At 36.9% G+C, this 21,138-nt stretch overlaps 1 protein-coding gene across 2 annotated transcripts in view; it reads right to left on the reverse strand.

Moving 5' to 3' along the window:
* BARD1 (BRCA1 associated RING domain 1) overlaps positions 1-21,138 on the reverse strand; it is an 82,705-nt gene that overhangs the window by 51,176 nt on the left and 10,391 nt on the right. Inside the window, exons 2-3 of one of the 2 annotated variants that reach the window (XM_023220403.2) lie at positions 19,433-19,489; positions 14,331-14,479 (exon numbers count right to left, since the gene is read on the reverse strand). The exons of the other annotated variant lie outside the window; for it this stretch is intronic. Of the exons in view, the coding sequence (XP_023076171.1) occupies positions 14,331-14,479; positions 19,433-19,489 (206 nt within the window). The remainder of the gene's footprint in view (positions 1-14,330; positions 14,480-19,432; positions 19,490-21,138) is intronic. 2 annotated transcript variants of the gene reach the window in all.

Genomic DNA, 21,138 nt, shown 5'->3' on the forward strand with positions numbered 1-21,138 from the left:
CAACAAGCAATTATAAAATTTACATGGAAAAAGAAAGGTACAATTTGAAAGGCAAAAGACTTAGAGCGACCAACATAATACTGAAGAACAAAGTTGGAGGACCCATACTATATGATTTCAAGACTTATCTCTGACAAAATGAATACAGGGGATTAAAGACAATAGTCATGACCCTTTAGGTATCATCTAATATTAACTTCAAGCTGTATAACCAAAGATTAGTAAGAATGAATAAACAATAACTACATACTCAAACATAATCTCTTAAGTGTAAGAAGCTATATACACATTGGATGTTTTCACTTATATCAAATATAAAACAGCCAAAACTAATTTAATGTATTAAGTCAGAATAGTAGTTGGTTATCCCTATAGGGAAAAGCAGTGACTGAAAGGGAGCACAAGAGGGACTTCCAGGGTATTGTTTTTGTTCTGGGCGAGTTCAGTTTGTGCAAATTCATTAAACTATACAGTTAGAAAATATATGTCTTTTCTATATATATATATAAAATAACTAAGTTTTTTAAAAATATAGATTTATAATTAAGAATTAAAACACAAAGATTCCATGGAGGGTAGACAGAATATACAAAGATTCAGTAGAGTTTTTAAAAAGAAAAATTAAAAAATTTTTCTGCACAGTAAAAGAAACTATCATCAGAGTGAACAGGCAACTTACAGAATGGGAGAAAAATTTTTGCAATCTATCCATCTGACAAAGGACTAATATCTAGAATCTACAGAGAACTTAAACAAACTTACAAGAAAAAAAACAACCCCATCAAAAAGTGGGCAAAGGATATAAAGAGATACTTCTCAAAAGAAGACATTTATGCGACCAACAAACATGAAAAAAAGCTCATCATCATTATTAGAGAAATGCAAATTAAAACCACAATGAGATACAATCTCAGGCCAGTTAGAATGGCTATCATTAAAAAGCCAGGAAACAACAGATGCTGGACAGGATGTGGAGAAATAGAAATGCATTTACACTGTGGGTGGGAGTGTAAATTAGTTCAACCATTGTAGAAGACAGTGTGGGCATTCCTCAAGGATCTAGAACCAGAAATACCATTTGACCCAGCAATCCCATTACTGGGTATATATCCAAAGGATTATAAATCATTCTACTATAAAGACACATGCACATGTATGTTTACTGCAGCACTGTTCACAATAGCAAAGACTTGGAACCAACCCAAATGTTCATCAATGATAGACTGGACTAAGAAAATGTGGCACATATACACCATGGAATACCACGCACCCATAAAAAGGATAAGTTCATGTCCTTTGCAGGGACATGGATGAAGCTCGAAACCATCATTCTCAGCAAACTAACACAGGAACGGAAAACCAAACAGAAAACTGCATGTTCTCACTCATAAGTGGGAGTTGAACAATGAGAACACATGGACACAGGGAGGGGAACATCACACACCAGGGCCTGTCGGAGGGTGGGGGGTCATGGGAGGGATAGCATTAGGAGAAATACCTAATGTAGATGACGGGTTCATGGGTGCAGCAAACCACCACAGCATATGTATCCCTATGTAACAAATCTGCACGTTCTGCACATGTATCCCAGAAATTAAAGTATAATTTTTAAAAAAGAAATAAAACCGTTTGTTCTTCCCACAGAAGCCTTTTCTTCCCTCTACCTCTTCCCATTAATTTAGGTTTATAAACCCCCATTGTTGCCAGTTTGGAGAGTCACATTTTTCTGTGAACTTACATGTATATTCATAAATAAAAATCTGTCTTTTCTCTTGCTAAACTTTTTTACAGTTTAATTCACAGGCCTCCATACAATGAACCTAAGAGTGTAGAGGAAAAGTTTTTTTTCATTGACAAATCGTACAAATCATCCACTTTTCTGACTTTGACAACTTCCTTCAAGTTGCCTTACGTTGTTTTTGTCTTTGGGATATTCATTTACTTCAAGAAAAAAAAAATTGCCTTAAAATTCTCTCCCACTTCATGTAAACATAGATAAAATTCAACCCAGGTCAGCCTAGCACAGTGGTAAGCACATGAATAGATAGTACTCAGTAAGTACTAGTGAATATATTATTTGATAGTCTCTTAAATCTTTCCAAATGTTTATGTAAGAGACGTTAGAATTAATTTTAAGAGCTAGAAGAAAACTTGAAAATAATTTAGTCTAATTCTTTCATTTTAACAATGAAGGACTAAAGTCAAAACAAAAAGAAGGAAGGAGTCCCCTAACTCCCAATCTGGTGCTTTATCTCTCCACACAAACTGGATTAGCAAAAGGTAATTTCAGGTCCAGAAAAAAAAAGAAAGAGAGAAAGAAAAAAAGAACATAAGAAAGAGAAGAAAGTTGGAAAAATAACAATAACCTGATAAGATTAAAAACAATAATTAACAAATTATTTCATGCTGCCTGACAAACATTCTCCTAACACAGACAATCTCCTCTGACCAACCAGGCTTCTTAAAATATGTTTTGTGATTCCTATTAAAAGAAGAAAGAGGAGAAAAGAGAGAGACAGAGAAAAAGACAGAAAAAGAAACTACCCAAATTTTGTTTTCCTCCTTTAAAGTTGCTCTTCATTCAAATAGAAAAGAATGCTGCATAAAATTTTACTTACATTACAGAACCAAGGAAAAATTTTAATGGAATGGAGTTCTAAACATAAGGTACTTTAAGAAGAAAACCAGTGGCCACTAGTCTTATTCCTAAGGGCTAAAACATCCACCATATAGGAAATAAACATCTGATGTTACTAAGGTGTTCAGTAACATTTTCAAATGGTGATTTTTCTTGCAAACTTTTAATACTCAAGAGATACATTATTTTCATTTTCTTACTGTTTTGTGGAATAAATTTCTTCTCAACATTCTCATATCTTTCTTAGCAAAAGAAAAGTACATCATCAATTATTTTTTATTTCCTTTTAGTCATTTTTTATTCACACAGAACAGCTTGTTTTATTGTTTTACCAGCTTAAAATTATTAATGCACCAGAAGATTGTTAATGATAATCTCAATTCTTTGAAGTTCAAAATTGCTTCTTCTGCCTATTCTTTCACCTCATATTTCCTGAGTACAAAAGTCCTATCTTTAAAAATACATTCACCTGGTAAAAGAACCTTAAAACAGGTAAGAAGAAATGGGAAACAGGCTTTGAAAAATAAAATAATTATTACTTAACTCTAGAAATTTCAGACATGATCCCTGCCTAGCAAAAGAGTAAAGATTTTCTACTCCAAAGTAGCCATTGCTTCCTGCAGAAGGAATGGAAGCATGCCATTGAAAAGGCAGTAAAATGATAAACCTGCTGGAGGCAGGAGTACGTATCTGAATAAGGGCAGATTCTCCTACATAAACCCTTTAAATGTCATAGGTGAACATGACCTGGTCCACAAAGTGTTATTAAGACAGGATCTTGGGAAGTATCAGCAAGAGGTATCCATTCACATAGAGACTTTATGTCTAGATTCAACAAGGTCTTTTCTTTGCAGTGATAAGTAGATTTCAAAACCAAGTCACTTCTGATACAATCTCAAGTCTATAGGAAAGGTCAAAATGAAATGTTACCAGGATTACTTTTCAAGAAAGACTCAGGATAACAAAGACATAAAGGTTAATCCTCTGATAATCTGTAATAACTTGCATTTGAATTTGTCTTAAATTATTTTAAACACAGATGACATTTTCAATTAAAACCATGTCAAACCCTGAGGTTCTCAATGTTTGAAAAACTTTAAAAATATAGAATTGAGCTTTTAAAGGAAAATTAAGCCTTATATATAGCAGCAACATACTCAACTGACTAAAAACCTAAATCTAAAAAGACAAGAAATTTCATTCTCAGGTGTACACATTTCCTACCTTATAAATGAGTAAATGAAGATAACATATTCAATGTAATTGATATGAACACAATTTTACTATTCATCTGGTAATAACGTTATGCAAGAAGATTTTAATTATGTATCTTGTATAACTAAGCAAGGAGCACAACAACAAAGATGACTGTATATTCTGAATTTTATTAGATATTCTGAATATCTAAGATAATATCTAAGATAAAACTGTAAAAAGCAAAACACTACTGCTGGAACATAAATCACATTATTAACAACTACCAACAATTTTTATGGGTGGATGCTTCTCAGCATGATAAATCATAATATTCATTTCATGAAGAAAAACATTGGTCCTTCCTCTGCACAGTAAATTCCTTAATGATAATATTTAAAAGAAAATTCTATTCTCTGAATTTCAGAGTACATCACAAAATATTGAGGAACAGAGATGCACGTGTTACTAAAGAGCTGCTTAGCCAAGTTTTTTCTTAAAATTTAATAATCAACTATAGAAAAAAGAGGCAATTAGAAAATGTGATTTAGCTATCATTAATCTACATCAAAGGATTATAATGATGTACATTGTGTGCCTTTCAAATTATTCTCTATTATAGGTTTCACAACCGAAGTTGAGAAATCTCTTTGACGAACCAGTTCCTTATTAAAAATCAAAGGAAAGTCCTTTGCTACCATCTGTGCAACATTAACGCCTTCACTAAAGAATGATTATTTTATAACTTAGGAAGCATTTAGCTCTATTTTAAAAAAAAACAACAGCAACACAGCTATTCAAACATTCATCTTCCTCTAGTATAAAAACATCAGCGCATATATGAAACACTGTGTAATCTTACAGAAAGACCAGCATCTCTCTCTAAAGTAGAAAATAGAAAGGGAAATTGTAATACTGTAAAAGCATAATCAAAGTATTTTTTTTAATGTCACCAACACCAACATGTTTCACAGAACCTGACCAGCACCTGCAAGGTCTGACTTAGTATGATATGGTTCAAGAGAAAATAAAAACTTTAAAATTTAACTCCATTAGTAAAAAGAAGATCATGTTATAAAGTGTTATAAATGATAAGGTAAAGTTATCCAAAAATGGTTGTCAGTAAAATTTGACAATCTCCTCTTTAAAGTACACTGAACCAAGAAAAATCTGTTCAAGTATTTAGAAGCTCATTTTAGAAAGTATTGCTATAAATTAGGCTTCTTTATCTCCAGTATACCATACACTATGTCCATGATTTGACAAGTTCTTCCTAATTGCCCACCTTAATTACAGTAATTATATATGTTATAGTAAATGCAAGTAACAAGGTTCATTTGAAAGATAAATTGTGAACTACAGGGTTTTTAAAAGAGAAACTGTGAGAGATGTCCACCATTCCACTTAATTCATCATCTTCTACACATGACCATTTAACAGAATCATACAATTTTGGAATGACAGCTTAGGAATCACTTAATCTAATACCCTTATCCTAGTGAGATCATTTTCCAACATCCTCATTATTATAAAGAAGACTAACTGTCTTTTGTCCCCAACTATCAGTTCCTGGTATATCGTTTATCTTCTAAAACCTTTTAGTTCTACAAGTACTTACTAGATAATCAACTACGACATAAGGTACTGCATAAAATACATAGAATAGATAAACTGTAAAGAAACAAAGGGAAATGTTCCAGAAAAAAATCTCAAATGCCCTTAAGGCTAATTTGTTTTCGGAAGAATTTGGGATGAAAAGTTGGGGACTACACAACTTATATTAAAGTAGAAAAAGCTCTGAACCATGGAATTTAGAGATCTCAACAGAAAATTATAATTCAATATGTTTATACTCTAAATTTATTGTCATTTTCTATCAAAGTAGCAAAGAAAGATATTACTATTATAATTTTTTAAGAAGTCCTATGAATGCATAGATGTTATCACTATAAAATGAATTATTTAAACCAAATTCTAAGAATGTATTTTAAAATTATTTTAATTAGGTCAGGCGCAATTAGCTCATGCCTCTAATCCCAGCACTTTGGGAGGTCAAGGTGGGAGAATCACTTGAGGCCAGGAGTTGAAGACCAGCCTGGGCAACACAGCAAGACCCTATCTCTTCTAAAAGAAAAAATTAATTAATTAACTGGCTGGGTGTGTGGTGGTGAGTGCCTGTAGTCCTAGCTATTTGGGAGGCTGAAGTGGGAGGATCTCTTGAACCCAGTTCAAGGCTGCAGTTAGCCATGATGGTCCCACTGCACTCCATCCTGGGCAACAGAGCAGGACACTGTCTCAAAATAAGTAAATAAATAATTTTAAGTTTAGTCTCTGGGACATGAATTAGCACTGCCAATTTTTATGCAACTCAATTCAACAAACATAACGAATACCTACACTTCTAACCAAAAAGTTGTGCAAAATAGAAAAACAGTAAGAAATGTACAACACAACTGCCCTGTGTAGCCTGGGTACTGTTTCCTTACCTACAGAATAATGGGATCAAAGATGACCTTCATGTTCCTAAATTCTGGATTATGTGTTATCTAAACAGTAAAATTCAACTCAGCTTAATATAAGTAATGTTGAGGGCACCAGTGCTTAAGTCTGGTAAGGACTAGAGTAATTATTCCTAATTATAATAAAGAAAACAAACACAAAATTGTCTTTGGGAAATTAATCACTAGAATTATCTCTCCAATCTCCAGCTCTACTTAGATGAGAAAGACTACATTCTTAAAGGCCTCAGAATCTTGTTCTAAACACAATTTTCCTAAATATCTTTAATGATGAAATATGAAGAAAGCATTTCATATTCCATAGTCCTTAAAATATAAGTGATTCAAACATCAGTAGCTAGAGTAAAATTCCTGGAAAGGAGTCGATCTTACTCTTCTTTGAACCCCTATGGTATAACATAACTGACAGCAGTAAATACATCAAGGGTTACCCTGCTCTCCATTTATCACTATTAAAAATGTTATATTGTTAGAAATTGTGCTCTTCCCCCAACAAAATCCACATATGTTGAGGTCCTAACCCCTCAATAACTCAGAATGTGACTTTACTTGGAAATAAGGTCATTGTAGATGCAACTAGCTAAAATGAAGCAATACTGGAGTAGGGTGGACCCCCAATGCAATATGACTCCTGTCCTTTTAAAAGGGGGAGATTTCATACAAACAAGGAGAACACCATGTGAACATAAAGATGGACATCTACAAGACGAGGAGACTGGCCTAAAACAGGTTCTCTCTCACAGACCTCAACAAAGAACCAACCTTGAATACACTTTGATCTCAGACTTCTAGTGTCTGGAATTGTGAGACAATAAATTTCTGTTGTTTAAGCCACTCAGTCTGTGATACTTCGTTACAGCAGTTCTAGCAAATGAATACATTACTATACAGCAACTGGTGAAGAACCAAATCAAAATATCATCTTAGCCACAAACCCCAAAGTAGCACTCCAAATTTCAATGCAAAGCCAGTAATCCTAACAGACCACACACTCCTAAGAATCTAACAAAAGTCACTTTCACACAAACATGAACAGTTTTCATACTGCACAATTAACTCAAGAAACTCACTTATCCCTTACTGTTGGGAACAGATCCCCCAAAATCTGACCATAAACTGACCCTAAACAAAATCTCTGCAGCACTGTAACATGTTCATGATGGCCATGACGCCCACGCTGGAAGGTTGTGGGTTTACCGAAATGAAGGCAAGGAACACCTGGCCCATTAAGGGCGAAAAATCACTTAAAGGTGTTCTTGAACCACAAACAACAGCATGAGCCATCTGCGCCTTAAGGACATGCTCCTGCTGCAGATAACTAGCCAGGCCCATCCCTTTATTTTAGCCCATCCCTTCGTTTCCTATAAGGGATACTTACAGTTAATCAAACATCTGTAGAAACAATGCTAATGATTGGCTCGCTGTTAATAAATACGTGGGCAAATCTTGTTCACGGCGCTCAGTTCTGAAGGCTGTAAGACCCCTGATTTCCCACTTCACACCTCTATATTTCTGTGTGTGTCTTTAATTCCTCTAGCACCGCTAGGTTAGGGTCTTCATGACCAAGCTGGTCTGGCAAGTGGTGCCCAATCTGGGGCTCGAATCCAAGTTGAAGGGTCGCCGGAGCAACACTTGGAGAACATGGAACTAGCTGGAGGACACCTGAGTACTCTTAAAGCAATCCCCGTAATAATAAGGGGAGCTTGAAAGCATTGGGGTAACAATGGGACAAGTATGGGCTGTGGTTCGTTCCACCTTGGAACTTTTTCACACTGATGAGAGGGAGGAAGGAGAGTATAACGAAATAACAAGAGGTTACAGAGCATGTTTATTTGCCAGGTAAAGCTAAAGCGGCAAAGGAGGGAGAGGTTCTTCCCTACCCTTCTGCACTCCCTCGTTATTATTTTCAAGAAGAGTGGCCGGACCCTCCAGATCTTGCTTTTCCAGAGGACAGTGGGCGAAAAGTAGTTGCCCCAGTGACTGTTCGAGCACGCCTTGAGCGATTGCTCTTAGTTCTATTCAGGCAGGAATTCAGCAAGCTAGACAAGAAGGTGACTTAGAGGCTTGGCAGTTCCCTGTTAGAATACACTCCCCAGATCAACGGGAAATATAATAGCTACATTTGAGCCTTTTCCTTTTAAATTATTCAAAGAATTTAAACAAGCTATAAATCACTATGGACCAGGTTCTCCTTTTGTAATGGGACTGTTAAAGAATGTTGCTGTTTCCAGTCGGATGATTCCTACTGACTGGGACACTCTTACTTAAGCTTGTTTAACATCTGCTCAGTTCTCACAATTTAAAACTTGATGGGCAGATGAAGCTTCCATTCAGGCTGCTCACAATGCCCAGGCCCAACCTCAAATTAATATAACTTCAGACCAACTTTTGGGGGTTGGCGGCTGGGCTGGTTTAGATGCACAAGTGTTCATGCAGGATGAGGCCATAGAACAGTTTAAAGGAGTGTGCATTAGAGCTTGGGAAAAAATAACTTCAGGTGGAGAACAATACCCTCCCTTTAGTGCTATAAAACAGAGACCCAAAGAACCACACATTGACTTTATAGCTTGGTTACAGGAGTCTCTTAAAAAGATGATTGCAGATTTGGCTGCTCAGAATATAGTGTTGCAGTTATCGGCTTTCAACAATGCTAATCCCGATTGCCAGGCTGCTCTGCATCCTATCAGAGGGAAAGCACATTTAATTGATTATTTCAAGGCCTGTGATGGTATCAGAGGTAATCTACATAAAGCTACTCTGCTAGCACAGGCAATGCCAGGACTGAGAGTGGATAAAGGAAATACTCTGTTTCCTGGAGCTTGTTTTAACTGTGGGAAGCATGGTCACACTAAAAAAGAATGTAGAAAAAATCAGCAAGTCAGGTCGCCAGATAGAGGAAAAAAGAAAACTACTGATCCTGAAATATGTCCAAAATGTAAAAAAGGAAAACATTGGGCTCATCAGTGTCACTGATAAAGTTTGATAAAGAAGGGAACCTGATTTCGGGAAACGCCATGAGGGGTCCGTGCCAGGCCCCATTCTAAACTGGGGCATTTCCAGCTCAGGCCATTCCTTCACCCCTGTACAATGTCTGTCCCCCGCCACAGCCAGTAGTGCCACAGTAGATTTAAGCTGCACAAAAGCTGTGAGCCTTCTACCTGGGGAACCCCTGCAAAAGGTCCCAGCAGGAGTCTGTGGACCCTTGCCAGCAGGGACAATAGGATTACTTTTAGGAAGGTCTAGTTTAAGTTTAAAAGGGGTCCAAATACATACAGGAGTCATTGATTCAGATCACAATAGGGAAATTCAAATTGTGATATCTACTTCTGTTCCCTGGAAAGCAGAGTGAGGAGAGCATACAGCACAGCTCCTGATTGTGCCATATGTAGGAATGGGAAAAAGTGAAATTAAATGAACAGGAGGATTTGGAAGTACAAATAAACAAGGCAAAGCAGCTTATTGGGGAAATCAAATTACTGATAAATGTCCTACCTATGAAATAACTATTCAAGGAAAGAAATTTAAAGGTCTGGTAGATACAGAAGCAGACATTTCAATCATTTCTCTACAGCACTAGCCGTTCACATGGCCAATTCAACCTGCTCAATTTAACATAGTTGGAGTCGGTAAAGCCCCTGAAGTATATCAAAGTAGTTATATTTTTGCATTGTGAAGGGCCCGACAGACAACCTAGGACTATTCAACCAATTATAACTTCTGTACCGATAAATGTATAGGAAAGAGATTTATTACAACAATGGGGAGCACAAGTTCTAATTCCAGAACAATTGTATAGCCCTCAAAGTCAACATATAATACATGAAATGAGGTATGTCCCTGGTAAAAGACTAGAAAAAAAAAAATTGCAAGGTTTGAAAGAACCGCTTCAAGTGGAAAGACAAAGTTCCCACCAAAGATTAGGATATCATTTTTGATGGCGGCCATTGTTAAGCCTCCAGAACCTATACCTTTAAAATGGTTAACAGAGACGCCAATTTGGATAGAACAATGGCCGCTAAGTAAAGACAGACTGGACAAACTGGAGGCTTTAGAGAAATTAGTTACTGAACAATTAGAAAATGGGCACACAGCTCCAACATTTTTCCCCTGGAATTCTCCAGTTTTCGTAATTAAGAAAAAAATCAGGTAAATGGAGAATGTTAACTGACTTAACTGTCATCAATTCAGATATACAACCTATGGGAGCATTACAGGCAGGATTGCCTCCTCCTGCTATGATTCCAAAAAACTGGCCTTTAATAGTCACAGATTTAAAAGACTGTTTCTTTACTATCCCTTTAGCTGAGCAAGACTGTGAACGGTTTGCATTTACAATTCCTGCGGTAAACAACCTACAGCCTGCTAAGCGTTTTCATTGTTTTACAGATAGGTCTAGTAATGGTAAAGCTTCTTATTCTGGCTTGAAAAGTTTTCCAGTCTCCCTATAAAAAGCAAAGCTTGTAGCTGTAATTAAGGTATTGACTGTTTTTGATATGCCTATTAATGTGATTTCTGATTCTTCATACATGGTTCAGTCCACACAGTTAATTGAGAATGCTCAGTTACGATTTCATACAGATGAACAACTGATAACAAAAACAAAAAAGGGGGAGAAATGGATTATAGCACAGCCCATACACAATTGGATCTAGCATTACTAACTTTAAATTTTTTGAGCCTGCCCAAAGGCCAGATGTTATCAGCAGCTGAACAGCATCTACAAAAACCAGCTGCAAAGACAGAAGCAGAACAACTGATTTGGTGGAGAGATCCAATAACAAAAAATTGGGAAATAGGTAAAATTATAACTTGGGGTAGAGGTTATATTTGTGTTTCTCCAGGTCAAAATCAACAGCCAATTTGGATATCACCAAGACACCTGAAATCTTATCATGAGTCAGATGCCAAGGAAGAGTTTCTGGGAAGATCCCGAGGACCCCCTGGTTGCAGCCATGTTGAGGATGATGCTGAGGAGGACCCCAACTGTCACAAGCAACACCTGTTGAACACAGTCACCCACCTGGGGACAGATCAAGAAGCTGTCACAGATAGCAGAAGAAAACCTAAGGAAAGCGGGACAGCTGGTCACAATGAGTAATTTAATGGTAGCTATGATAGCGAAGATCACCATTGCCGTGAGTATTCCTTCAACAAGGGCTGACACAGAGAACAATTGTACTTATTGGGCATATTTATCAATCTTGGCTGGCAATAATGCCTAGATGTAATCACTCTATGATGCAGTTACACATGCTTTCTAATCTCAGTATTTACCATAAAAAATCTGCTCCTGTAATAGAGGCATATGGCCCTCAAAAACCTATTTGTAAACAAAATTGAACCTGACCAGAAAAAATGAACATACTTGTTTAGGAAGATTGCACTGCAGAACAGGCAGAGGTGCTGCACAAGGATTCCTATGGTATCATTATTAATTGGTCCCCTAAGGGGACGTTTAGCTTAAATTGCACCTCTCAGTCTGCGTGCCACGGCAACAGTATGTTCCGCTGATCTGAACAAAAGGGTTAGATGGTAGAAATGATAAGAAGTACAGCAAGAGTTCCTATTATTTGGAACCATGGCGGTATAGTGGCACCTCAACCTCAAATGATATGGCCCACTGTAGGAGCCATAAGGATTTGTGGAAACTATTAATAATGAGATCAAAATTTAGGAAAGAATAAAAAAGCAACTAGAAAGACACTCTACAAACTTGTCTTTGAATATTGCAAAATTACAAGAACAAATATTTAAAGCATCCCAGGCACACCTGATCTTAATGCCAGGAACTGGAGTGCTTAAAGGAGCTGCAGATAGATTAGCAGCTAGTAACCCATTAAAATGGATAAAAACACTTGGAAGCGCTGTCATTTCTATGATGATTGTGCTTTTAATCTGTGTTGTTTGTCTTTGTATAGTCTACAGATGTGGATCCTGACTCCTGCGAGAAGTAGCTCAGCTTGACAGAGCTGCCCTTGCTTTTATCACTTTGCAAATCAAATAAAGGGGACATGTTGGGAAAAGGCCCCCCAAAATCTGGCCACAAACTGACCCCAAAACTGGCCATAAACAAAATCTCTGCAGCACTGTGACATGTTCATGATGGCCATGACACTCACGCTGGAAGGTTGTGGGTTGACTGGAATGAAGGCAAGGAATGCCTGGCCCACCCAGAGCAGAAAACCGCTTAAAGGTGTTCTTGAACCACAAACAACAGCATGAGTGATGTCTGCCTTAAGGACATGCTCCTGTTGCAGATAACTAGCCAAATCCATCCCTTTATTTTGGCCCATCCCCTCTTTTCCCATAGGGGATACTTCTAGTTAATCGAATATCTACAGAAACAATGCTAATGACTGGTTTGCTGTTAGTAAATACGTAGGTAGATCTTTGTTCGGGGTTCTTGGCTCTGAAGGCTGTGAGACCCCTGATTTTCCACTTCACACCTCTATACTTCTGTGTGTGTGTCTTTAATTCCTCTAGCACCACTGGGTTATGGTCTCCCTGACCGAGCTGGTCTTGGCATCCTACCCACTTCAACTCTGAACACTGCCAAAGGTGTATGGGCCCTTAAGAACCCCTGCACTGACCCTTGGTATCTACGTGGGGAGAGAAAGCTAGATCACACATCAATCTTTTTTAACTAGAAAATAAACACTGTCAGTATTGTCTTTGAATAAGAAGAGTTCAGATGAACTAATGACATAATTTTTCTTCAGTGTGTTCTTAAAAAGGTTTACAACTACAGTATCATTTTTAAAAAAGGGTAACTTTCAAAAATATGTCTGTATAGTTACATCTGAAAGTAAGAAAAACTTCTGCACTATAGCACATTTTATCATAAAAGAATGGAGTTGAATACAATGATGCAGATAACTAGCTGAAGGAAAATTTTCATAGGTACAGAGTGATGTAAGTTCTAATTCTTAAAAATATGGACCTGTAGTAACACTCAAAAGTTTTTGTCACATTTCTTTATTTTGTACAATCAACTTCATCTTTAGTAGCTAAAGTATGTAAGTATAGTCAGTGTAACTGTTCTTTAGGACATCATGGCAGGATTCTAAGAACAAAAGATTAAAAAATAGAAATCTAACAATTTTATATGAGCATTATCAATCATACATGGCATCCTGCCAGTCAAGAACAGGTTCTTCTACAAACACACACTAAAACAGCATGATCTGGTCAATAAAAAGACAACGGCAATATCCAATTATGAAGACTCAAAACATTTTACTTTCTATCCATAATTAGTTCTTAGCAGAAAGCACAATGGAAAGATATATAGTTAATACACAGAGTCTAAGGACAATTTGAAAAACGTTAACCCCCACTTAAATATAAAAGAAAATGAATATTAGATTTCTGCTCTTTCAAAATGTGCTTATCTAATTAATTCAGTCTAGAAAAGTGATCCATGGAAAAATGCTGTATTCTATCTTGGGAAAGTGTATTTAAGTGAGTTAAGTGCTACTAAGGCCAAAATCACTATTCCATATATATTCTACAGATCTTATAATAAATGTAAAAAGCAGGCAGTGTGAAGCAGCAAAAAGTTCCTAGATTTACAGTCAGAAATGGGTTTTATTTTTCCAGCTTCTAGTACTAACTACACATGTGGCTGTAGGCGAGGTTATTTCACCTCTCTGGACCTTGATTTCTCAACTATAAAATAAGGGGGTTAGACTTTAGTTATCTCTACAGTTCCTGTCATTTCTCAAAATGATCCTCCAAAAAATCACCAGGTGTGGTGTCACCTGCATGTACTGGGGAGGCTGAGGTAGGAGGATCCCTTGAGTTCAGGAGTTCAAGTCTGGTTTGGACAACATAGAGACTCAATGGCTATTAAAAAAAAAAAGCTACAGATTTTAAAATCTGAAATATGTATTTCAGAATTCCAGACAGATGTTTCATATACTTTACGTGAAGAATATGAATTCATCAGTTTTTAACTAAGAGACAAGGATAGTTCTTACCTGAGAGCTTATTGTCATGTAGCAAATTTCGAAGTTTACTACAAAGTTGAATCATGCTGTCCAGTTGTCTATTTATCTTCACGTCTTGTATCCAGGCTGGGGTATAACACACTGGACATCCAGTTCCAATGCAGTCACTTACACAATTACTGTAAAAGAATTAAAAAAAAAAAAAAAAAAACCCATTCAGCAGAATCTAAGTTCCAAAAATTAAACAGTTTGAACACAAATAAATGGAGCAGAGGTTATTCTAACATACATTAGACAATTGTAATATACTAGTTAAATACTGTTTTAAAGAGTTAAATACACACATCAAATCTAAAGTTGCTCATGTAATTTGCTATGAAGAGACTTCACTTAGCCTGACATTAGTCTGCATAACTCTTCCTACAAATAAATCTGTAGCTTCTAAAGGTTACAGAGATGTAACAGAAAGATAGAATGCCTAATGTATGGTAGTCGTGCATCCTAACTTCTTCTATCTTAACATTCCATGAAAACATCTAAAACTACTGCAGAGACCGGGAAAGACCTTTTGTTTTGTTTTTGGACTAGTATCTCAAGGCTTTAAAGTAGCTTTTGGGAAAAGATCTTTGACTCTTTTGCATAATTTTAAAACCTGTAGACTCAATTACCTGGGTTATCTAAGCACTAAAGTTTCAGAGTTAGAAGAGTTTTTCTAATTTTGGGGTTTCTAAACCTTTTGCAAATTTGATGAATATATATACACACTTATGTAAAAAGAGGGATTTGCGATCCCCCCCGCCCAAGCCCATCTGTGAATTCCAGAGTAAGAATTCTATAAATCTCCTCCTTCATTGGCCTCATGAGATGGGGTTCCAGCAGGACTGGGTAATATACAGTTGAAAAGCCACATCTTCCCCAAGCACCACAGGACATTCCTTGTCACAGGACTCAATCCTCTGTAGGCAGATAGGATTCTTACAACATGAACTATCTTCAGACAAAACCTATGCCATTTCTAATTTTTGTATTGTTGGCTTCTAGCATGATTCCTGACAGAATCTAACTCAAAATAATTGTAAAATGAATCTGTAACCCATACCAGAGCTGGCAGAGACTTTTGGGACCACCTAATTCAAAAAATGTCACTGAGGTCAATAAATGTCAACTTTCTTTAGCAAAGGATCTTCTGTACATTTGTTCGCTAGTAGTTAAGAACTCTAACTTGGAACCCCAACACGAAAAAAATATGTAAAACTGACTACTCACACAATTTAAATCATTTGTGCAATACTTATCAGTAAAATACAATCTGAAATCATCTCATCAAGAACTACCACCTCATTTTTGGATGAAGAAAATGAGATCCAGTTATTCAAGTTACTAGTCCAGCACTGCACTAGTACTCAGATCAGACTAGTATTTTATATATTCTGTAACATTTTATAAACTATTCCTAAATTATTTTATATACATTAATTCGGAATTCTGAAAAAATGTCATTTTTCTGTGGATCTGTAGAGTTCAGTAAGTGAATATTTCCCAAATGACCCATATGTGATGTCATAAAACCATGCTGAGTAAAAGATAAATCCAAAGTACTAGATAAACCAATGAAATTTCATGTAACAGAGTATAAAAATTTATTGATATAGTTTCAGATTCCACACTGTGATGAACCTAAAGAAAACAGCACTTTTTGGCCAGGCATGGTGATTCATGCCCGTAATCTCAGCACTTTGGGAGGCCGAGACAGGAGAATCACTTGAGCCCAGGAGATCAAGAGCATCCTGGGCAACATGGCAAAACCTTGCCTCTACAAAAAAACTACAAAAATTAGCCAGGTGTGGTAAGGCACAACTGCAGTCTCAGCTACTCAGAAAGTGAGACTGGATGATCACCTGAGCCCAGGTAGTTGAGGCTGCAGTGAGCCATAATCACGCCACTGCGCTCCAGCCTGGGTGACAGAGTGAGACTCATGTCTTCACAAATTAAAAACAAAAACAAAAACAAAAAACCCTCGTCAAGTTTTGGTGTAGTATTAAAGAAGAATAGCCACAATTATCTAAAAAAGCTACTGAAAATACTTCAATACTTCTTCCAACTACAATTATGTATAAGGCCAGATTTTCTTCAATCAAAAAAATATATAATAGACTGAATATATAAGCTGAGAATGTAGCTGTTTTCTATTCAGCAAGACAGAGATTTGCACAAATGTAAAACAGTGCCACTCCTATTTTTTTCTTTGACTTGTAAAATTCTTATTTTTCCTTAAAAAGTGTTATTTGTGTTTGTATGTAATGGGTTTATTATTTTTAAATGAATTTTTTTTAAAGTCTCAGTTTTGTATGGTAAATGCATGCACACACAAAAGCTCTCTGTGGTTCTCAATTTGGAAGAATGCAAAGTGGTCTGAGACCAAAATGTTTGAGCATCCCTACCACGTAAATTGTATCTGAGAGAGTAGATGAACTACTTTTATCAGTTGACCTGAGCTATTTCAAAATCATTTTAAAACCTCATTGCTGAGCAGTTTTAACTCAAAATCTGCAAGAATAAAAACAGCTACCATAATTTTTGGCATTATATAATCATAAATCAAAACTGCACTGAATGAATTCTTTCCTATGTTCATGTCATATACACATAATCATTTTCTCTTTTAAGATGTTGCTGGCCAGGCGCATAGTGGCTCACACCTGTAATCCCAGAACTTTGGGAGGCTAAGGCGGGCAGATCACCAGGTCAGGAGATGGAGACCATCCTGACTAACACAGTGAAACCCCATCTCTACTAAAAATAGAAAAATTTGCCAGGCGTGGTGGCAGGAACCTGTAGTCCCAGCTACTCAGGAGGCCAAGGCAGGAGAATGGTGTGAACCCAGGAGGCGGAGCTTGCAGTGAGCCGAGATCGCACCATTGCACTCCAGCCTCGGGGACAGAGCAAGACTCTGTCTCAAAAAAAAAAAAAAAAAAAAAAAAAAAAGGATGTTCTCATGTCTCAACCTTTTATTGGCTGTTTTAAGTAACAGAGTCCTTTAGAATCTCATTAAACGTATTGATCCCCCACCCCACCAGACACACAAAACAACTTTGCATAAAATGTCATGGAGTTCATCATGCTCTAGCAGCTTTGTGACTGACCCATTGTATACAGTGAGAAAACCCATTATCCATCAGCTGAAACAAAATACATCTGCTTGCTACACAGTGGGCACAGGGCGTGGGCATCATTTTGTAAGCAGATCCACAGGAGGCATTTTGGAGGCAGTGACATTTCAGCTGATATATAACTGATAAAAAGTAAGCCTCACAGAACTCTGGCCTAAGTACATTTCACGTGGAAGAAATAGCAAGTGTCAAAGTCCTGCGGCAGGAGTGAATTTGGTGTACTTTCCGAACTAAAAGGAGAAGTGCTGGAACAGTGTGAGCCAGAGGTAAATGATGTCCACGAGGCAGACCGGGTCTAGGTCCCATACAGGGTTTTGCAGACCAGAGGGGAGAGTTTGGATTTTTTTCTAACTGCAATAGGAAGCCACTAAAGAGTTTAAGCAGGGTAATGATACGGATATTATTGAGATTTTTCAAAGATCACTGTCAAGAACACAGAAAATGAGGAAGGGGTGATGATGCCAAAAAGGGAAGACCAGTTATGAGCCTATCACAATAGTATGAGCAGAGATAATACAACGGTGGCTTGGAACAAACTATAAACAGTAGCAAATTCAGAAAAAAAGGTGGAAAAATTCAAGATTCAGGACACATTTTGAGGCAGAACTGACAGAACTTAGTGACATGGGATAAACAACCTAGCAGTAACTGGTACCATTTATTGTGATGAAGACTACCCAGGCAGGAAAAGGCTGAAGAGGAGGATGATCAAGAGATATGCTCTGAACACAGCAACTTTAAAATGCCTTTTCTTTCATCATCCAAACAGACGTATCTGGTAGGCAAAAGGCACCATCTCCTACTCCATCCTCCTGCTGGATATCCCTCATACAACAGATCTGTTTTTCCAGAAACAAAATTGCGACCCAAAACATAGCTGCCTCCCAGAAGACCTTAGCCCATGAAGTAATACACAAGGTTATTTTCATACATGTTCAAATTTCCGGATGCAGTTTATTCATGCAAGACAGTAACATACTCATAACTGGAAATAATTGAAAGATTAATTCAAAGGAGACTATATTTTCCCTGTCTCATAGGCAATTAAACGAAGACACTTAATCTCTCAACTGATTTCTCCTGAACAAGAAATAAGAGATAAAAATCTAATCTTCTTACCTATAAGCCAGGGCCGTCACACGGATATAATTTCACAATAACTGTTATGCATTGAATTGTGTCCCCCCAAAAGATGTTTGAGTCTTCACCCCTCAGTAACTGTGAATGTGACCTAATTTGGAAACAGGGGATCTAGATGATCAAGTTAAGATGAGATCATTAGGGTGAGCCTTTATCCAATGTAATTGGTATTCTTATAAAAAGGGGAAATTTGACATAGAGAGAAGCATGCACTCAAGGAAGAATGCCAGGTGTACACGAAAGCAAAGATCGGAGTGATGCATCTCCAAGTCAAGAAACAACAAAGATTGCTAGGGGAAAGGCATGGAGCAGATTCTCCCTCGCAGCCCACAGAAGGAACCAACCCTGTCATCATCTTGATCTTGGACTCCTAGCCTACAGAACCAGAGAGACAATACGTTTCTGTTCTTCTAAGCCACCCAGTTTTTGGTTCAGATGCTATGGCAGACTTAGGAAACTAATATAATAACCACAAGAACTATACTTCCATAATTTTGAGTCTAGATTCAAAACTTGACTAGAAAATTTTAAAACACCTATTTGAATGATATAAACAGTATTATTTTCTTTCCTCAAATTTGGCAAAGCTGTCTACTAAGCTTTGTAACTTTGGATAAGTCATCCTCTTTGAGCTTTGGTTTTCTTATTTGTAAATTAAGACACAGTTTTAAAGATCAAACTAAGATAACATACAGTAGGTTACTCTGCAGACTTTGAAAGTTACACAAATATCAAGTACCACTATTATCAACAAAATTACATGATTGTTATCTAGTAAAAAATACAGTTGTACTATATATATATCAAGCCATAATTACTTACCTACAGAAGATGTGCTCACATCCTCCTAAGCACACAGGCTCTCTCAGAATGTTAGTGCTGTTTGAAGAAATTAAAACAATCAAGACTTGAGTCACTGTTAAATAAACATTTCACACCCAATACTTCATCCAAGGCCCAACACTACCATATTTCTCACTTTCTCAAAGCAGAAGGTATTAAGGATGAATATTTGAAAGGCTGTTACTCCTTGGTTAAATATTATACCATAACATACCTGCTGATTTTAAATAGTAACTACCAAAGAAGGTTGGAGAAAGGAACAATTTTGTTCAAGTGTCTCTAAACCTCTTGAGGCAAAACCAACTACTGGCTGCTTCTTTCAACTACTAAGGTGTATCTTCCCCTGATGATTCAAAGTGTAGATCATATACCTCAGAATGTCACCCACACATAGAATGACCATATAATGTATTGTCCAAATGAGAAAACTGAGAATGAAGACAAGTGATAATTGAATAGGATACTGGGACAATAAGAATAAACCAGGACTGCCCAGACAAACCAGGATATCTAGTCATTTTGACCGTAAGAAACCACGGTTTTCCATTAAAAAAAACATGTGCTTCTTACTATTGTAAAGTAGCCACCCATTTTTCAGCTATATTGTGGAAAATGTAGCCATTCTTTCAGTTCAAAGAAAGTTAACTGTTCTTTAAGCAAATGTAAACAGAAATCATCAGATTGGCAGTCTGTCTGCAGACAGAATGAAGTTCCCTGCAGTGAGCAAAGAGACACAGAAACAAAATATTCCTACTACTGTCCATCAAAATACCTGCTACATTTGTTAATCCTAAGAAGGTAATGATACTAATAAATACACACCAAGACATTATACTCAGTGGATGTAACGTACCCAGAGAAGTAAAGCCTTTTAAATGATGAGCACTTTTTGTGCTTGGTTTATTATACTAACTCTAAAACCTTTAGGTATTTACACCATTATTATCAAATTACCTCTGTACACATAGCACATATTAATAAAAATAATTCTCCACATTTCTTGAAAGATTGAAAGTATCACACTGCACATCTTAATAGATATGAACATTCAAGTGAAATTGAGCTTTTCAGAAAGATTGCGAAAAACAGAGTACACACCCACAATGTTATTCTCAAGATACTGAAAATGGTGCTCACTGACATTACAAAACCTATTACTTTTTAAAAACTCACCATGCCTGATTTTTGTATCACAGTATGTACAAGGTACTGATAAAAATACGACTTGTGACTCTGCCAATTAACATGATCTCTTTTAACACTCATACTGCGCCTATAATTTTTGTTATTTGACCTACCAAACCTAACCTCCTTTTCTCCATCAAGTGTACTGAATTCTATTTCGTGGCAAGCTCCTCCTATCACAATATCCTTCCTCTCTTTTATTACATCACCCTGGCCAAACCTCCACCTTCAGGTTGCTCTCTACCTTGAAAGAATTCCATTCAGTTTCCGAGCACCTTGGATTCCATATCCAGCCCAGGCCAGAGTTAACTATATCCAAGCCGCCTTCACCACTACCTAATTGTGCTGACCTCTTAGACACCCATGAATGCCAATCTATAATGCTAGATAGGCCCCAGAGCCTACTTCTTCCTTGCCTACTCAGGCTGTGAATAACCACTATAAAAATAAAGAAAAGAAAAGAAAAGAAAAGAAAAGAAAAGAAAAGAAAAGAAAAGAAA

Source organism: Piliocolobus tephrosceles, chromosome 11 (genome assembly GCF_002776525.5).
Source record: "Piliocolobus tephrosceles isolate RC106 chromosome 11, ASM277652v3, whole genome shotgun sequence".
Taxonomy (NCBI): domain Eukaryota; kingdom Metazoa; phylum Chordata; class Mammalia; order Primates; family Cercopithecidae; genus Piliocolobus; species Piliocolobus tephrosceles.